Genomic DNA, 20,492 nt, shown 5'->3' with positions numbered 1-20,492 from the left:
GTATGCGAAACTACCATAAATAACGTATCAAGGCTTTGTCAGTCTGAGGATAAATATTCAAAACCAATCAACCACTGTTGCTTATGCCAGGGCCGCTGAGAAGATGTTTTGGGCCGGTACCAATGAAATCCTTGGGCCCCAAATCAAGACATTTCTCAGAACAACGCATTACATCGAAAGAATACGCTGTGGTTTTTTCATGTTTTTAGGGCCCTTAAAAAGATTCCGGGTCCAACTATACCTCCTGGACAATTATGTCAGTCACTGTCAAAAGATTTCATCCCCACAGCAATTTTAGCGGGTGGTTGAACAAAACTACAATGAAACTTGTTGCGCGCACTTTTGCCATCATCTTTAAAGTGGATAGTGCTACCTGTCTTATTCTTATGCTGTACAACGAGGGGTTTTAAAAATAAAAAGATGGTATTGATTTCCTTTCAAATCTCTATAGTTTTATGGTGTACCATATAGGCTACTGTGTCTACCAACATTTTGATAAGCGATCCTAAGCACTGTGAAAGTAGTTCCAATTGAAAAAAAACTTGTAAACCATTTCTTGCAAACGACCTATTTGTAAACAATTAGCTTCACTTACGGACGAATTATGACGCTGTGCTGCTGACTGCGGTGTATTTTGAATATTCAAATGCACCTCTTTCAAGGCAATGTGTGTCTCGCTTCTAAGCAACACCTAATGGCTGGTTGTCGTGCCTTGAATTACAATAAAACAGATGAAAAAGTGGCATAATTGAAAAAAGCATTGGTTATAAAGATTGTTTTCCCACTGTCCATGGCAGCTCTTAGTAATGTCCTGTCATATGTTACAGATCATTGTTTGTCATAAAGGAAGAGAAAATGAAGGATAAGACAAAGAAAGAGAAGGAAGGCTATTTAAAAATGCTGAAAAAGGCGAAAAAGAGTAAAAACCATTGAACACTGTTCCTCACAAGCCTGTGTCTGTCATTTCGTAACGAAAAGAACATATTATGCTGATTGCTGATTTTGTGGCAGCTTATCGATAGGGTGTTTTCAGCGCCATACCCACCACAACGGTACGCTGCGATGCTTTTTGAAGTCTCTTTCGATAAACTGACCGATCACGTTTCATTTCAATGCTTGATTGTGGAACAAATTACAAACACAAAATTTTCGTTACACTGTAGGATAACAACATACCAAAAGCCTCCAGTGGTTATCAGATTGCCAATTATGATTACATGTCAACCTTTATTGAAAGCAATCAGCAAAGATCTTTCAAGAAGACTCTGCACACAGTTGTTATTGGCCAAAATTAAGTTGGTTGAAATCACGGGAAAAGTGCAATTGAAGAATCTCACATGATAGTTCAGCAGAACATCAAAAACGCAACGCAAACAAATGTTAGCAGCGTATCATACAGAAAGCCACAAACATAACAAAAAACAAAAGTACTGTAGCATTAATCTGGCTAAATAAGTAGGCTATTAAACATGAGGAAAATGCATTCCCATTGAATCAATCAAATTAAAAATAACCATTAATACACAATGCATGATTGGTTGAACGAACTCACAAATTGGTACAATTAAAACGACTGCCGATTGGCAGCCTACTCTGATTTGCTGGTTGGGTTAGTGCCTACAGTCATTTTTACATCATTGAATCAATGTAATGATCAAGTAATGAATAATATAACAACGTTTGATGTTTATTGAGGAAAAACATGTTTTCGTTTATCAACCGTTGCATACACTCCTCAAATCGCTTTATATCAGACCTGATGTCATCCGATTGTTTTTTATCGTTCTGAATACTTTCAATTCTTCCAACGTTCATTGTATATAAATTTGTAACAGTAGATATTTAGTGAGCTCTTAAACTGAAGACATCCAAAGTGGCTCTCTGTGACTGTGACCTTCGTGCATTTGCAGTTTGTGTATTATTTCGTTGTTTTTGTTTTGGATATGGACAGCTTTGTCTGACGCAAATAAATAATCATAATAAAGTAAAAAGCCACATTAGCTGACAGGTTACATCCTCGGTACAACCAGTTCAACTTTTCGTGAAGCTGAACTGGTTATCCTGGTCAGTTTTATGATGTACCCAATGAAAACTTTTGCTGATTAGGTGCTTACGATATAGAATATTATAAAATAGCCAAACATAGCAGACCATGATCACCATTTAATACTGTCTACCACGCATTCCAGCTAAAGATTTTTGGCAAAAATGACTTCAGGCTGGATTCGACACCACAATATCCGACGTTATTACAATGTAAATCTATGGATGTTCAACATCAAAACATTTGTTACACTTCAGCTACAGAGAAAACGCTGACAAACACCAACGATTAAATAAAACAAGCCCAACCTGATAGCAAATCCAATAATTAACGATTATTCTTGCGAGCAGTCACATAGAAGTGACCAGTTTATCATCCACCTCACATTTCAAGGGACGCTGGTTCCACTCCCAACGTAGTGAGTAATTGAGGAAAGATACGGCGTAATATTACAAACTAAAATTTATTTGCAAACAAGCAATGCTGAGCTCTCTTTATGTAAGAACACATTTAGCAATGTTAAAACGCTAAGTGCTGCAAAGTTGAGTAACAACATAAAAAAAAATGGTTGAAACAATCATGGCAAGACAGAGCTACTGGATACAAGACCCATTGACCTGGCGCAGTGCAACAAAGTCAAGGCAGTATTAAGTTGTTAATATTATATTAGGCAGTATTAAGTTAAGTTATTAATATTATACGAGTTTAAAATGTAACACTCCTACATGAAAACGTGTGCATAACGCCCTTTTTATAACGACTTTTCGTTACATAACGTATGGTGTTCCAAATTGGTGTCTATTGGATAGCGCTCACTAGAGCATGGAAGGATCTTCTTCAGCTTGCTAACACTGACGACCTTCCTAACAACACGAACGGCCGGCCGGCTTTTGCTCGGTGATGCTGACGCCACTACTCCCAGGGTTTTGGTCTTTTCCTGGTGCCTGTGCAGTAAATAAAAGGTAAATGAAGATTCACGAAACTATAAAACTATGTTCTTAACCTCAAGTCTTCAACGTGATGTATCCAACTTCCATTGCAGCAGCGGCTTGATCAACCATAATAGAGGTTGGAGGGGATGCAATCTTGGTTCGATATGTTTATTGGCCGATGTGTCCGGAAGGCTGGGGTTGTAGAGGCTATTCTTATATGAACAAAGCCTCACACAAATACAAGGCATATAGCAAGTTAAAATAATTCAATCGATACATTGATAATAATATGCTACGAAAACATTATAACTATATAGTTTTTGAACATATCTTATTACAATTTTAAATGGTATTATATATGCAAGAAGTGTTGGCGAACTGTTATCCATAGATTAGCTGAAAACTTCTCGTTCATCTAGGATTTGTTACTAATAAGGCGCCCAGTGCCAGTAAGCCATATTCATAATAAAAACTTTAGTTGGATCAAGGCAAGTTACTCTACTGTACATTGTTATTACCCTCCAACTTCCACTAACTACTCTATACAGTAGTTCAACAACAATGCGACAGAGTAGGGGCACAGTGTAAATTGCAGCCTATCAATGCATTGATAGCACGAAACGCAACATCCTGCCTATTTTCAAGTTACGTCACAATAAAACAAACGTCACTCACAGGAGGTGAAAATTCAATACAGCCTATGATTTTATAACACATAAACAGTAAACACCCACTTGCGACTTGCATAGCAAAAAAAAATCAAAATATTGGTGAGCGTCAAACCGACACCTTTCCGAGCTAACCAGGGATTGATTTTTGTTCACGCTATAAGCCGCTACCAATGTTTCACCTCATATGAGGTGAAAGTTTTCGTTCTGACTACTTCATCATATTAATAATTAAATTTCAAAATAGCTTATTGCTGAATGAGACAGTTTACCAGTGACTTCAAAAAGTACAATAGTTATTAGTTATGTAGGCCTTATACTTATACAGTACAGTAGGCTGCAGAATGAGACATTTCACTAGGCATTTAATTATCAAATAATTTCTGGCATTCTTCTGGAGACTGCAGACACTAAGCTACCACAAGATGTTCAGACTATTTGTAATCAGGTGACGTCACCGCCACCAAGGGTGGCCGGATCCACCTCGACGGGCCGGGGTCACTCCCGATCTACCTCCACTAGGAATAATTTGTAATTACCTTGTGCAATATATCGGTTGCCAAAGAGATGAATGCGTTCTCAACGTTGATGTTGTTCTTGGCACTTGTTTCAAAAAACTTTATCCCATGCTCTTTGGCAATCTAAAAATAGCAAGAGAATGTCCAATAATTGTCAAAACAATACACAAAAGAAGATTTTTACAATCTATTTTGCAATTCAGCCACTTTTCTTGATTGAATCTTTATCCTCGGACTGGGAAAGCTTCTTGAAGAGCTTAATCCTGGCAGTTTCACATACTTGCAGAGGCTTTGACTCACTGACGCAGGCCCGGTCACCGAGATTGACAGAGTGAAATTTCCGATTGTTCAAGTCTTGTTGCCGGGGAACTATTCCATCCATTAGATGCCGCTGAATGGAGAGCAGTCCTTAACGTGCGTTGCTCAAGCGCACACCCCGAGAGTCAAACCAGCGCCACTTGATCTTGAAACTTCTTCGTTCCAGAAGTCACGCGCTGACCAACTGAGCTACCGGGGCGGACTTCTTGACGGCCAAGAAGCAAACTTTACTGTGGGTACCGCAACCCGATATACATGAAACTATTAACTTGATCGATATTAATCAGGGATTGTATTAGTTTCAGAATGGCCTTCAAAACTACACAAAAACTTATAATAGAAATGTGACAGTACAACAGTAAGAATATGTTTTGAAATTATTCAACCACAAATCTTACCATTTCCCCACGCTCTTGGCTGATCATTCGTTTGTCGTCCATGTCGCATTTGTTACCCAACAACATCTTTTCAACGTCCTCGCTTGCATGCTGGGTGACATAAAAATAAAGCATTTTAAACTTCCACTGTCTAGTCACTGAGACTTGTTAAAATAAAGAAATTATAACGATGTCTAGTAAATACTACTGTCTACACAATAATCTATTTGAATAAGCTGAAGATGCTATTACTATAGCGAAATCGATTCTTAAATAAATTACACTAAAAGGTTAGATTGTTGTGCAAATACCAGCATTTGATGAATGCAATATAGCAGTACCATCTACACAATGATTTCGAAACTTGGCAGTTCCACCGAACAAAGAATAACAATCAAGAAGAAAGCAAGTCAAAAACAAAGCTCAACCAAAACGTTTTAATAGGAAAATATTCAAGTTGCAGCAGTGCAGCACACCAGGAGAATCTAATATGGTATAATGGTATATGAAAAGACAACGCAATATAACAGTAAAAGGTTTAACACACTCAGGAAAAAGGTGAAAAAGTATGCAATTCATCACATATAAATCTTGATATCAAATTCTATACAACCCTGAGGGTGACCGGACTGACCGATCATATGAACACAGGGTTGGTTGGGTAAAACCTCTGGGAGGTTTTTCCCAGTTTCCCCCGGGTAAAACTGGGGGAAACTGGGTAAAACTGGGGGAAACCCTTAAAACTTCTAAATGTGTTGTTTGCGGAGTTTCTTATGCAATATAATGACTAGCCAGCTGTTTAGCTGTTATCTCATGATATTTTCCAATTGAATTGCATCAATACTTAGATAAAATAGATAAAGCTTCGGATCATCACAGAGTGATATTTCAGGTTTTTCTTTTGACACTTTCTCAATGCGTACTGACCCACTGTCTGCTGGCAGTACCAAACTACCAATAGTAATTTCTTATTGAATTCAGATGGTCTACCCCCAGCTCAAAGACCACGCCAGTCAGTGTTGTGCTGTTGTGACTAATTGCTTCAGTTTAAATTGCAGCTTGCGAACCAACTGATATCTTCCAGCACTTTGCCAGAAAGCAGTAGAGGTCGTCCACATAGCCTTCCCAGTCCGAGTCCCTCAATGGTAAGCACTTTCCTAAAACGCTTCCTCGCACAGAAAAAAAAGAAAGGCCTCAAAAACGATGTCTAGTGTGCTACTCTCAGGGAAGGAGAAAAGTGAGAAGAAAAATGGAGAAAAATGAAGGAGACAATGTTGATCAGTTTCAAAAATATATGACTTTATCTGCAGATGAGCAAGAAACTGCACGCAACTTTGTTTTTGAAAAAGATGACAATTTATTCTCCTACTGGCAGGATATGAAACTAAGGACTAAGGATACATCTATTTTTCCAAACATCTCTTATCAAATCAATGAAAAAATTGTCACAAAGTGCTTAAATATTGGCAATACATAAGAAAAGTTGCAAACAATGAGCCAGTAAAGAAGTTTTGTTCATTGATGATTGCAATATCATCATGCCCACCATCCAGTGCTGGAATAGAACGCTTGTTCAGTAGCATGGCTTTAATCCACACAAAGCAAAGAAATAGACTGGGCAATGAGAGGGTTGCCAAATTAGTGCATGTTTATAGACACTTCGGATGGAAAGAATCTGAAACCCCAGATGAAGAGCTGTTCAATGTCGACAATGAAGACTGCCGACATGTTATCAATGACTGAGATTATACCGGCTCTTAATCTTTCCCTTCTTTGGCTTTTGTTGTTCAATGTTTACAATTTTGTTCGCTGACTGCATGTTAGGCACAAGTGAGCAATGAGCATCTAACTTGATAACATACTGATATCATACGTATGTTCATCTATGTAAACTAATGATTGGACCTATCTATTATTAGATATTAGTAAATCACAGTATTTTTCTTTTTTTGTAAGATGAGCACAGGAAATCTTATAGGTTCATTCAAAATATGATGGTAATAAACATTAACTATGAGGAGTAATCATTATTAGTCATTCACATTTGCAAATTTCAACAACTCAAGTTTTCCCCAGTTTCCCCCAAAAGGTTTTTTCCAGTTTCCCCCAGGGTTTTACCCGGGTAAAACTAAAGTGGGGGAAACCTCCTTGGCCAACCCTGTATGAACACAAACATTACTGGATCCATCTTCATTCTTCAAGTAACACTGATAATGCTGATGTACAAAAGTTAGAGCAGTAACATAAAACTAACAAATTATGTATCTTTCTCTCTATTGTATTTCGAAACTAGCTGATGTAGGATAGGATAGGCTTAATCGACGATAAAGTATGCACAAAAGCAAAATTAAATATTCTCCCACCTCTTCAATATTCCTTAACCATTTTGATATGTTTTCAAAACTTTTTGTATTTGTGATGTCATAGACAAGCATGATTCCATTTGCGCCTCTATAATATGAAGTGGTGATGGTGTGGAACCTCTCTTGGCCTGCAGTGTCCCTGAACACAAATAATTTCTATAACTTACTTTAAATATATTCAAGGACATTTATTTTGAAATGACACTCCATTGATATTTCTTCTGAGACTATCTTTCTCAGTAGCATGACTGAGCAGTGGAGGTGTCTGCCAGACGCTTGAAATAATGTTTGTTAGGTAGATGGCTATTAACAACATTTGGCTGTTTTACACGGGTCTGCTACTATTCGGCGAGTCCGATTCGGCTAATCCGATTCGGCGAGTTCCCTATTCGGCGAGAGCCTTTTTCGGCGAGTGCCCTTTTCGGCAAGTTTTTGAAATTTTATTTTTAAAGGGAATTATCGGGTACCGTAGCCTACCTAATTATAATTGCCGTTTTTATATCGTTAAACGTTGATATCGTGCAGAAAGAAATAAAAATAAAATGTTTAAACTATTAAATTAAAATTCGTCATGTCAGTTCAGTTGTTTTTATTTCTGACCATCATATGAAAAACAATACACGTCAACATAGCAAAGGTAGAAGCGACAAAACGCGAACGTTAAAACGTGCTTGTGACCGAAGTAAGTTGTTGAGTTGAAAGAAATTTGGCATGGTCGCAACACCTTCAGAAAAATTTAAGAAATGAACGGAAAATAAAAAAAGACAATGTTACAAAAAAAAAATCATGTTTAATGTCTATAAGTTAGTACTTTTGAATAGTTAAAATGATTAGTTTGGATCAACAAATGTGTGGCCTACAGCTTGGATTGAAAGGAAATTATCGGGTACCGTAGCTGGTTATCCCAACCAGCAGAAATTGCCGTTTTTACATCGTTTTAACGTTGCTAAACGTTGAAATCGTGTAGAAAAGAGAACTTTGCTGACTAGGATACGTTGAAACTGGGAAACATTCACAGAAGCTCTTCGATTTGTTCCAAGAACCCATTTAGCCTAACAGTTCATTTGTACATTGATTCAACGTCTGAATACATTATCTTAAAAATGCATAATCTTAAAAATGCAACGTATCGAAGGGGTTCTGTGAATGTTTCTCAGTTTCAACGCAGGCCTTAAAACTCGTGTTTTTTTTTCGGCAGCTATCCTGGCCTACCGAGAGCTTCTTCTCGGCGGCCAAATCTGCGTGCTTGGAGGCCAAAATACAATAACGATAGCACAAGTAAATAGCATTAAACTTGCAACAATGTTAAAATGATCACTTAGCGTTGTTGAAGTCTGGGCGACATCCTGCAATAGAATCGTTGTACCACGCATTAAATGCTTTATCAGAATTGTAATCCGGTATTGTGGGACCATCTAACGACCCTAAATTGTTTTAACTGCTTGCAGCTCAGTAAATTGTTTCAACTGCATACCGCCTTTCATAAAACCTGACCATTTATTCCGTTATGATGTTACCATTGAGGGTGTGAAGTCACTAACCCACAGCGTTCTCAACTATGAAGACACGTGTTTTACCCAAGGATGTAAACTAACCTAGTTCTCCTTTTTAACAACGATTCACTATCCGACAACATTGTATCGATATAAAAAGACAATATTGCCAGCCGATGTAAATTAGCACTTCGGATTAACACTTCGTTAAAATAAACATCGGGAATTGCAAACAAGACTTACAGCGCTGGTGATCGCAGCTGGATATATTCAATACAACAGTAGTGACTATAATGTGCTGACCTAATTCTGCGTCACTCTTTGATACTACATATTTTCGACATTTAATCCACGATCATTCTATTGCGAAATTAAATAATTGGCTAGAAGAAACCGGAGGCCAAACTTGGCCGACGGAGGAGGTAGCACAGGCGGTCATTCAAGCACTACTTAGCGGCCATGGCCGCCGGCTGCTTTAAGGCTTGCTACGTATCCTAGCGTAGTCATCAAAGTGCTCTTTTCTACACGATTTCAACGTTTAGCGACGTTAAAACGATAGGCCACACATTTGGTTAGCCTTTTCATTCTGTTACTACAATGTAAAAATGAACTGTTAGGCTAACTGGGTTCTTGGAACAAATTTTTGCTGGTAGGGATAACTAGGCTACGGTACCCGATAATTTCCTTTCAATCCAAGCTGTAGGCCACACATTTGTTGATCCAAACTAATCATTTTAACTATTCAAAAGTACTAACTTATAGATATAAACATGATTTTTTTGGTAACATTTTTTTTTTCTATTTTCCCTTCACATCTTAAATTTTTCTGAAGGTGTTGCGACCACGCCAAATTTCTTTCAACTCAACAACTTACTTCGGTCACAAGCACGTTTTAACGTTCGCGTTTTGTCGCTTCTAACTTAAAAACAACTGAACGGACATGACGAATTCAAGCACGTTTTAGCGTTCGCGTTTTGTCGCTTCTACCTTTGCTATGCTGACGTGTATTGTTTTTGATATGATGGTCAGAAATAAAAACAACTGAACTGACATGACGAATTTTAATTTAATAGTTCAAACATTTTATTTTAATTCCTTTCTGCACGTTCAGCGACATTAAAACGATGTGAAAACAGTTAGGCTACGGTACCCGATAATTCCCTTTCAAAAATAAAATTTCAAAAACTCGCCGAATAGGGCCCTCGCCGAATAGGGAACTCGCCGAATCGGACTCGCCGAAACGGGCCATTCCGGTTTTACACAATATCCAATGGGTTTACAGATGAATTGAATACGTCTTTGGATGAATAAGTCACGTCTTTGTTAACCAAATTTGGCCAACAGAATGAAATGTTTGAGCCCTGAGCAGTCCAAAATAACCACAAAACAGTTTTCTCTAAATCAATTTACAATTCAAAATACTTTAGTATCGACTGGAACACTTACCATATCTGAAGCTTAATCTTCTTCCCATTCAACTCAACCGTTTTGATTTTGAAATCGATACCTTTAACATAAGTGTTAGTGAGACATGAGATTCTTTTTATTTTGCTATCAAAATTTACCAGAGGTTCTCAACCTTTTCCGGATTGAGAACCAGTTGGTAGTTTACAAGGTCGCCACATACCACCTCATTTCTCAAAATCTGACTCGATAAATTAAAATAGTATTTGTAAATTAACACAATTCATCACACAATAACACATGCCAATTCAGGATTCAATGCCGAGATGTGCCAGTAGCTAGTACAAAGAAGCCTGGACGTCCCAGGAAGACATGGAGTGATACCGTAAACAATGACAGAAAGCGGTGGCAGATGACCAACACTAGCCCTTAGATCGTGATGAATGGAGACTGAGGATGTGATTTGCCAGACCCCATCCTACCCTGATTCTAAGAAATGAGACGTAAAACAGGAAGAAGAATTCAACAAATGGGATAAACACCACCATCTACGATTTGACTGAGACTTTGGAAAAGTGATGCTTGTATGTAAAAAGTCCCTAATCTAAAATTTTGTCACATTATTGTCACATACCGGTATGCCAGCCCGCTTGTCAGATCACTTGGCATGCACCAACCCAGCAAGTACATTTAAGCTACTGTCTAAGTCAGCAAATGAGATTTTCATCTAGCATCGAACTTGCTTGGTTATCGCGTGCTAAACTAAATATACTGACTTGTGACATGCCAAGTTTCGGCTTGCTCAGTTGTTACTTTTTCAGTTTCATCATTTGCCAATTTTAGCCACTTGCTGAAATGTTGCTAGCTCAGTTGTCCTTTGCTCAGTTCACAACTGCTGACTTGTAAAAGACAAGCCAGCCCCAGGTACAGAGAGTTGGATTTAACCTTACAACATGAACAATGAATATGATTGTTTTCAAGACTAAAAAATATTGCTTGCGCATCAATAAGGGACTAGATCAGTGGTTCTTAACCTGGGCGCTACCGCCCCCTAGTGGGCGCTGTTAACTTTTAGAGGGGCGGAAATATTCAGGGGGCGTTATAGGGGGCGCTACATTCAGAAGGTGTAACGATATTTTCCTCACTGCAAATTTGCTTTAGTAGTTCTGCTGGGGGTACGAGAATCCACCGAGGATGAGGAGCTATATACAGTATAGAGATTGTGTTTAACAAGGGAAGTAGTGATTCTCTCTCAGAGCATTCTATGTTGGCCTATACAGCACAATGCACAACACCATCCGACAAGCGTGGACGTCGGATGGTGTTGTGCATGGCCTTTGTTGTTGATAATGAGCATTGTTTCCCTTTCCTTGTAGTAAGTAAATGGCATTTTGTGGTCAGCTTTTGGCAGGGACAGCGGGCAGGCAGTGCAAGCAAACCATAAGGACTGGTCATAATAATAGTCAGTCAATAATGGTTATTAGTGTAACTCTTACTAACTACTAAAAAATCAGCAGAGATGTGCCTTAAGACTTTTAAGTTAAGAGCCTTAAGGCACATCTGTGCTGATTTTTTAGTATTAAAACTAACATCGGCTTAAACTAGTTTTTTCTTACTAACTAATAACTAATTACTACTGGCTGTAGGCTAGCCTTATAGTCTTGGAAGAAAATGTCATTAGTAGGCTACAGCCCTTATATTATGGTGGGCGCCAGACTATGGAAATCTCTGAAAAGGGGCGCTGGGGAAAAAAAGGTTAAGAACCACTGGACTAGATGAATGAAGTGTTAAGCTACATCAAGTACGAGAAGGCACTGCAAAGCCAAAAGTCCTTTGAAGAACAACCTTTGTGTAGCCTATTGCATTGTTGTATAATGGTCAGCCTGAATATGTAAGCTTCTCATTTTCTTTAATCCCAACAACCAGGGCTGTTGGATCAACAGAAGATAGATTGTTGATGTATAAAGTACATTTCATATCTGAAAACAAACGCATCAACTGAGAATGGAGAAGTGGGACACAATAGAAGACTTTCTAGAAGATATCAGGCCTCGAAATTCGTTTTTGTTGAAGGCGGACAAACGTGTCCGGTCTGAGCAGCTATCTCGACGGACAAATTAAGTCTCACGGCGGACACACCAGTTTTAACGTCGATCGTCATGTTTAATCACTTTATCTTGATAAGTCTTCTCCATTTGAGAACCATAGTTACGGTTTAGGCTTTTTAAAATTTCAGCAAAGTCACTCTGAAAGGCTGTCATCAAACCAACGAAGTGCGCTTGAAGAGTCAAAGCGCCGTGTAGCTGCTAAATATGATGATAATATGATGTTTGTCAAAATTTTGAATTCTATGGAGTTTATGTCTGATGCAAATAAATATTAAATGATACGCCGCATAACTGATTAACTTCCACCTCCGAGGTCGTATGGCTTCTTGCGTCACAATGCTCTGGGCACGAGTCGGAAAACTTCTACACTAACGCTATTTTCTGCTGTGAAAAGCTTCACTAGGCTTTTTTCTTTAAGTTTATATTTGCGTGTCATGTGAGCGAAAGTGATGAAAAGAATAATCAAAACATTAGAAAAAGCGCAATTATTTTTTGCTCTTTCTGTGATGCGGTCGCCTCTCCAACATAGTATCAGTATTCCACGAGTTCACGGCAGGCTCGGGGTTATAATCAGCGCAGTCAGGGCCGTCCAGGCATATGCGCATTAGGGTGGAGTGAAAAAAACTTTTTCTGTCATATTAATGAAGAGGGGTGTTAAAAGGGTGTCATAAAGTATAATATTGACTTTAAAATTATTTTTTTGACGTGGCACCCAAAATCGAGCGTGCCACCCAGCCCCATGGGTCATGCAAAGGTCAAAATCCATGAAAACAGCATAACTTTTTTTATAATGCTCCTAGAAAGCTGGGAGTAGGCTTAAAAGTTGCAGAACAGCTATGTTCCTATATGCTCTAAAAGAACATTTTGTTCTAAATGCATCTATTGAACAGATATTCCAAAAAACGTATTTTTTCCATTTTCGGGGGCAAATTTATATGAAATTGCATTTATTTGATGCTTAAATACATTTTTTTACTACACTTTGTTCATTTATTTTGGGTGTTATTATGGAGTCTACATATTTGGACAGATGGGAACCTTGGCTATTTTAATTGAATGGTTATGGTTGGTTACCTATGACGGTAGTTTGTTGGTAGGTAGGCCTACTATACCATACCGTCCTTAGCATTAGCATATTGTAGCGACTTAATGAAGCAAACGAATACTACCTTTTAATTTGATATTGTTATACATTCATCAACATTATAGAGTGTTACTTACACATCGAACAGGATATTTAGAACAGCACATATCTAGGTATTTAAATTAAAATAGAAAATGCACAATCAAACCATAGCTAAGCCACAATTCGACTGACTTGCCACCATCCCCAGTCCACAATCGAACAATTGTTCAATCTGCAGGAAGCTTAATTTAAAGCAACACTAGCCAGCTTCGAGGAAATACATGGATATATATATATAAAACAATTGTACAGTAAAACCATAAAAAAGTGTTACAAGAATAGTAGGTATTTAAATCAACATAATATTAGTCTATTAAGAAGAAGCAAAATGTTTCTTGGTGTCGAAGCGTTTCATTAAACACCGAGAGTTAATTTTTTGCCTGATCAATCCGTCACGTCTTTCATAGCCAGCAACTGAAGACGATGCCTCAGTAACAAGTTTAATGTGCCTTTCAACAGCTTGACCATGACATGGATGACACAATGGGGTGGATCTTACTTCTTCAAGCTGAACATTATTCAAGTGTGTGATTGCCGGATGTTCAGAGATGTCAGCCATGTTTAAATTGACCATTTTAAAATATTCTTTTGCTTTAAAGTTTAGCTTTGGCACCAAGAATCGTCGCACATCAACATTATCGTTGCTTGATTCGTCTTCACCATCTGATTGATCAACAAATCCACCTTCAAAATCACCCATAACCATATTTTCAATTGTGTAATTTGATAAACAACCTCTAATTGATAGAATCTTGTTAACAGCCATCCTCCTCACATCTTCATTTCCATCTGCTAGCAATAACATGCTTAACAGTATGTTTTCTGGATGAGCAGAGAATGCATTTCTTTGCACAACCTTCAGTGAAATGTCCCTGACTCTCTTATTTGGAAATTTAACGATCTTTTAAACGAGGCCAAACAGATTTGTTGCACCACTTCTAATTCGATTCTCTCGCTTAATTTGAAACCATTTTGGGAAATATACTTTTATGCAAAATTCAGTCAATAATTGAAGCATTGCAGATGGCTTTTCAACTGATACATAATACCGCATTATTCTGCAAGCGAGAGTCAACCGCCGGGAGTGAAATATTGGCCTAATTTCTAGAAGTTCCAAATCATAATCCACATGCCCGAGAATAACCGCCCAACATATTTTGTAGGCATAATGCTGATCAGTGCTGAGATTATCCACAATTTCATTTGTGAGCAACGGAAAATTTTGGTTTAAAATGGGCTTAAACTCAATAACTGGCCAATCAAATACACTTCTATTTTACTCCTTTCCAATTCTTCCAGAAAAGGTATCCGGGCTTTTTGTCGTTCCATCCAAAGCCATAAAAACATGACGTAGTGGCAACTCAAAATGTGGATATGTGTGATTTTAAAGGTGGATTTGTTGATCAATCAGATGGGGAAGTGAATTAAGCAACATTAATGTTGATGTGCGAAGATTCTTGGTGCCAAAGCTAAACTTTAAAGCAAAAGAATATTTTAAAATGGTCAATTTAAACGTGGCTGACATCTCTAAACATCCGGCAATCACACACTTGAATAATGTTCAGCTTGAAGAAGTAAGATCCACCCCATTGTGTCATCCATGTCATAGTCGGCAACTCAAAAGGCACATTAAACTTGTTATTGAGGAATCGTCTTCAGTTGCTGGCTATGAAAGGCGTGACGGATTGATTAGGCAAAAAATTAACTCTCGGTGTTTAATGAAACGCTTCGACACCAAGAAACATTTTGCTTCTTAATGGACTAATATTATGATGATTTAAATACCTACTATTCTTGTAACACTTTTTATGGTTTTACTGTACAATTGTTTTATGTGCATGTATTTCCTCGAAGCTGGCTAGTGTTGCTTTAAATTAAACTTCCTGCAGATTGAACAATTGTTCGATTGTGGACTGGGGATGGTGGCAAGTCAGTCGAATTGTGGCTTAGCTATGGTTTGATTGTGCAATTTCTATTTTAATTTAAATACCTAGATATGTGCTGTTCTAAATATCCTGTTCAATGTGTAAGTACCTCTCTATAATGTTGATGAATGTATAACAATATCAAATTAAAAGATAGTATTCGCTTGCTTTATTAAGTCGCTACAATATGCTAATGCTAAGGACGGTATGGTATAGTAGGCCTACCTACCAACAAACTACCATCATAGGTAACCAACCATAACCATTCAATTAAAATAGCCAAGGTTCCCATCTTTCCAAATATGTAGACTCCATAATAACACCCAAAATAAATGAACAAAGTGTAGTAAAAAATGTATTTAAGCATCAAATAAATGCAATTTCATATAAATTTGCCCCCGAAAATGGAAAAAATACGTTTCTTTGGAATATCTGTTCAATAGATGCATTTAGAACAAAATGTTCTTTTAGAGCATATGGGAACATAGCTGTTCTGCAACTTTTAAGCCTACTCCCAGCTTTCTAGGAGCATTATAAAAAAAGTTATGCTGTTTTCGTGGATTTTGACCTTTGCATGACCCATGGGGCTGGGTGGCACGCTCGATTTTGGGTGCCACATCAAAAAAATAATTTTAAAGTCAATATTATACCTCATGACACTCTTTTAACACCCCTCTTCATTAATATGACAGAAAAAGTTTTTTTCACTCCACCCTAATGCGCATGAGAGCTTCAATAGTATCCATCTTCAAAGACGTGCGCCAATCTCCACGCGATCATTGCTTGTCGTTAAGATACGTAATACCGAGATCTACTCCGTGTCTTCTCTCCAGACTGGCTAATTGAGGGAAAAGCGTAAATGCGTGCTCAAATGCGTGCTCTTGTTTAGCGATAAGATATGCGATTTCAAACAACCTCTTAATTTTGATTATTTTCGTTGTCACTCATATTGTCGAAGGCCTTGATGATCGGAAATTGATGGCTTGGAGTATTGTCGGCCAGATATGCTGAAGCTGCAGCCATAGGAGGTAACGATGTGTTGTGATCTTTGACAGAGCTAATCCTTACATTCGTTGTTCCTTTAATATATGCGTCTATCACCACTAAATTTCCTAGTAGTAAGTTCATCGCCCTCATTCTCACTTTTAAAATTTTCCCTGGGCTTTTTTTTTCTCACTGTAATACCAAAACTTAAGTTTTGCTGCATCTTGCTGTAATAGCCTACTCGTATTATCTAACTTTGTAACCAACCTTGCCTTATCAATATTACTCGGAGATCAAAGCCAGACATTGTGACATAAGACTTGAACTAATTTGGGCGTGATTAGTGTAGAAGTACCGGTACTCCCATCGATTCTTAGCAAAGAATTCACCTTTATTACGCTGATTCAATGTCATCAATCGTAGAAGCAACGTAAAAATCGAAAGTTTTTCTGCTTGAATGGAAGCTAAGGGATACAGTATTAACTTTTTCTAGATGCGCGCTGGGAATGCGATAATTTTGCATTCCTAGTGTAAATTATATTCTTGCAACAGGTGCTCGTGCTATGAATGACGATTTGTATCGCTAGTTTCTGCCTTATTTCTCGGCGGACGAATATGACCGATCTAGAGGGTACTTCCCGCGGACATGTCCGCCGTGAATTTCGAGGCCTGAGATATTGCCCCTGTTTTCAAGGTTGATCAGGATTTTCAAATCTCTGTAACACTTTTTTCTGATCTTTACTCATATATCTAATATCCATACTATATGTATATATATAGGCATGTTTACAGATGTAAACTCTTAAAGTTGAAAATGTCTTGATATGACTAATTTAAATCACTGTTGTTGTTGTTGACTACAAAGCTCTAGCAAAAAGGTAGTTCCAAGCTGACAAGTTGATGAAATGGACAATATTGATATTTCAGCTCTAGCAAAAGTTGTAAATGCAGTTTTTGTGATAAAAACCTGAGGATATTGACGTATTACCTAGAAGACCTTGACGTGCCCATTAACAATATGCATACGGTACTAAAGGTTGAGAACTACAGCCCAAGACACATATTTAAACAAATTATTGACACAAACAAGCTTGATCTAATGCAATTATCATATATATAACTCAGAGAACAGCAAATTATTACTGTACCTAATTCAAAGCACAATGGTGCTCATCTTTGCTTTAAAATATACATTTTCATCATGCAAATACCAAAAGCATTTACCGATTGTTGAAATAAATGTGGTGTTAAAAGCATCATCTGAGAATCGAAACAGGATGCATGTCTTTCCCACTCCAGAGTCCCCAATCAGCAACAGTTTAAATAATAAATCATATGTTTTTTTAGCCATTTCAAACTTATTGAACTCCTCAAACTAGAAGAGGAGCAAAAACAAAAAATGTCTCAAAAAGTAGTTTCATAAAATGTTTCTTTTAGGGTTACGAAATATCTAAAGGGCTTGTAGATTTTCTGCCGCCGCAATTTTATTTTTTTCCAGACCATAACCTGCAAGCCCCAGTACTAATCTTACTTCATAAAACAAAAAACATGAGCTAGATACGTACAGTAATTGTCAGACCAACAATAACTATTTATCAAGGAAAAAATCAAATTGTAGCTAGTAGGTAACCTAGGCTATAAAAAAGTAAAAGCAGCCGTACTGTATATGTAAAAGCATATTGACGATACATTTGAAGGCAGGAAATAAACCAAATCATTATCTATATCAGATGGCCCTTTCCATATAATAGCATGTGCCCAAATAGCAAATCAATCTGCAGATGTTGAATCAATGGAGAAAACAGTTGCTTTGCTGTGTGGGTGGCTATTTTTTTCCTATTTTAAATCCATATCACTGTCGTTGCTGCAAATACAGTACATCACTTCATTTTATTTAAAAAGGGAAAAACTGTATGTATAATATATAGTTTTTGTGTCATTGGCTCAGTATAATATATATATACTGTAGCCTATTATTATTCTTAAATGCTTGTGTTTTTGATTTTTCTATTGGTTGTAAGGTTCAGTCATCCCCGCATGGCTTCATCAACTGGTACACCTCCTGTTACTTTAGGTATGTTGAACCAACTAGTTCTTTTAAAGAATTAATTTATTTTAAATTGTTAGGTTTGATGGCCGTGGTAGATTTTCTTTCATCTACGTGACCTTTAGATCTGCATCAAATGTAGGTTTCAAACTTCTGTGGTTTTGCCACCTTATCCTTTTGTTCCCGCACACTATTTGTAACTTTATAATTGCTGTTGTTTTCTGACAAAGAAAAATAAATTAATTATTAGATTGACACTATTTGTTATCACAAAGGATACAAAATAAAATGACTGCTATTGTAATGCAAGAAAATATCTTCTGACAGGTGTCAAACCCACAACAATGCTTGGAATGACTTGGTTACATGCCTTGTAATGCAAAAGAATTGATTCACAAAGTCATAAACAGATACGATTAAACTGACTCGTATGAAAATCCATTCGTTTGTACTATTGTAATGCAGTACACTATTTACAGGTAGCAAAGCTTTCTGACAAGTTGCTTTCTCTTTTACTCTGTGCAATGCGGCAATCCGCGATGTTAGTTGAGTTGTTGGGTTGGTCCTGAATTGGATGGATGTTTGGTTTCTTTTATTGTGAAAAATGTTGTGTTTCCATTGATTTTTTGTTGTTTGTACAAACCCAACTATATTTTTCACTTCAACAATGATACAGTCAATAAATTCACAAAAAGGCATTCTTGTCTTGTAGTTTTTCATTGGAATTGATTTTGTTAGCATAGACCACATAGATATGGAATTACATAGTCTATTTTAAGTCAAATGCAAGATATAAATATATAGTCTTTGTATGAAATCAAAATTTGATGAAAAGTTTGACTTTAGGAGGCATGGTTTTTTTTAGCTCATCTTTCAATTTATTCAATTCTAGATGACTGTTAGATTTTCAACGGGTCCTTGAAAGGCCTGCCTTTCGTTTTACTGCATTACTCCCGTTAATTTGTGTATTCGCCACCTAGCGTCGTTTCCCCTTCATTGTTATGTTATCGCTCTTTGCAAATGGCAACACTCACCACGAGATTGTCTATGGCAGTGGTCTCCAACCTTTTTAAGAAGCGACCCCAATTTAAGCGAAAACGAAATCAGCATTTCCATGCGACCCCATTTTGTTTTCCAATACGAAGAAAAATGTTTCAAGTAATGCTGAAATTAAATAATACGAGTGAGTATGCACAATTACAGAGAAATGTGGCTACAATGAAGTATTCCAAATGATTGTTAAGAAGTTTTAATTAATACATGAACTCAATTTCACGAACACAAAATTGTCAATTTGTTTCAAAATTTAATTTGCACTGTTGATGCGATGGTTTCAATTTGGTCAAGAACGTCGTTGGACATATCTTCAATCCTACGGTTTACTGATGCTGCTGATAGTGAAATTGAATTCAAGAGATTGCAATTTACGTTCAAAAAATTCAGATGGTTTATCCATTCAGGCAGCCTGGATGATTTTGTTTCTAAATGACGTTTAAGTTTATTTTTCTTCATTCTTCACTTTAGTTTGCAATTAGAATCAGTAATACAAAGTTTTAAAAAAGTCTCGTCATATGACCTTTTTCTGGTATTTTTTGCTGCCATTTTTGTACAATATTTATCTGTGCTTACTAGTTACAAATAACCATTACCAGCTGCAAAGCAAACCGTAAACAGGCGATGAAATGTCTGCACACTACACCTGCATAAATATCCATTCACTCGTTCTGGAGTCACCATGATAATAAATACTAGTTAATCTAATTCTAAACTAGCATCGTGAATGCTTTTGCTTGTCCTACTTGTCGCAACTATTCTGTTTTTGATTATTGCATCACAGTCGTGTAATTGTGACACGAGGTAGCAAGCTGTAGGTTACTCCAAAACACAAAGGATGTAAACTACTGTAGAACAAAAAACTATCAGTCTTTTTTTTTTCGGTAATGAATTGAATATGGTGAGTTTTGGCGACCCCAGGAAAAGTTGAGGCGACCCCACTTGGGGTCGCGACCCACAGGTTGGAGACCATTGGTCTATGGAACTTTCGAGACGTTTTCGTTTTTGCTGCTAGTTTGCCAGCTAGCCGAACTTGTTAGTTACTGTAGTTTGTGACTGAAAGTTGATTGAT

At 37.3% G+C, this 20,492-nt stretch overlaps 2 protein-coding genes across 2 annotated transcripts in view; one reads left to right on the top strand and one right to left on the bottom strand.

The window, feature by feature from the left end:
• LOC145788273 (uncharacterized) overlaps positions 1-2,197 on the top strand; it is a 53,750-nt gene extending 51,553 nt beyond the window's left edge. Inside the window, exon 35 of the mRNA XM_082600055.1 lies at positions 828-2,197. Coding sequence (XP_082456181.1) covers positions 828-933 — 106 coding nt within the window. The 3' untranslated portion in view covers positions 934-2,197. The remainder of the gene's footprint in view (positions 1-827) is intronic.
• A 57-nt stretch (positions 2,198-2,254) lies between these two features.
• On the bottom strand, positions 2,255-17,688 carry LOC145764831 (ras-related protein Rab-10-like). The gene is made up of 6 exons (XM_082576512.1): positions 17,545-17,688; positions 10,160-10,220; positions 7,221-7,359; positions 4,879-4,968; positions 4,184-4,285; positions 2,255-2,988 (listed from the first exon to the last, which is right to left on the bottom strand). Exons 1-6 carry the CDS (start codon positions 17,669-17,671, stop codon positions 2,908-2,910), a joined length of 600 nt encoding a protein of 199 aa, XP_082432638.1. The 5' UTR covers positions 17,672-17,688; the 3' UTR covers positions 2,255-2,907.
• Between the last annotated feature and the right edge of the window lie 2,804 nt (positions 17,689-20,492).

Source organism: Aplidium turbinatum, chromosome 2 (genome assembly GCF_918807975.1).
Source record: "Aplidium turbinatum chromosome 2, kaAplTurb1.1, whole genome shotgun sequence".
NCBI classification, from domain to species: domain Eukaryota; kingdom Metazoa; phylum Chordata; class Ascidiacea; order Aplousobranchia; family Polyclinidae; genus Aplidium; species Aplidium turbinatum.
The sequence above is the reverse complement of the archived record's forward strand: the minus strand, read 5'-3'. Positions and strand labels throughout refer to the sequence as shown.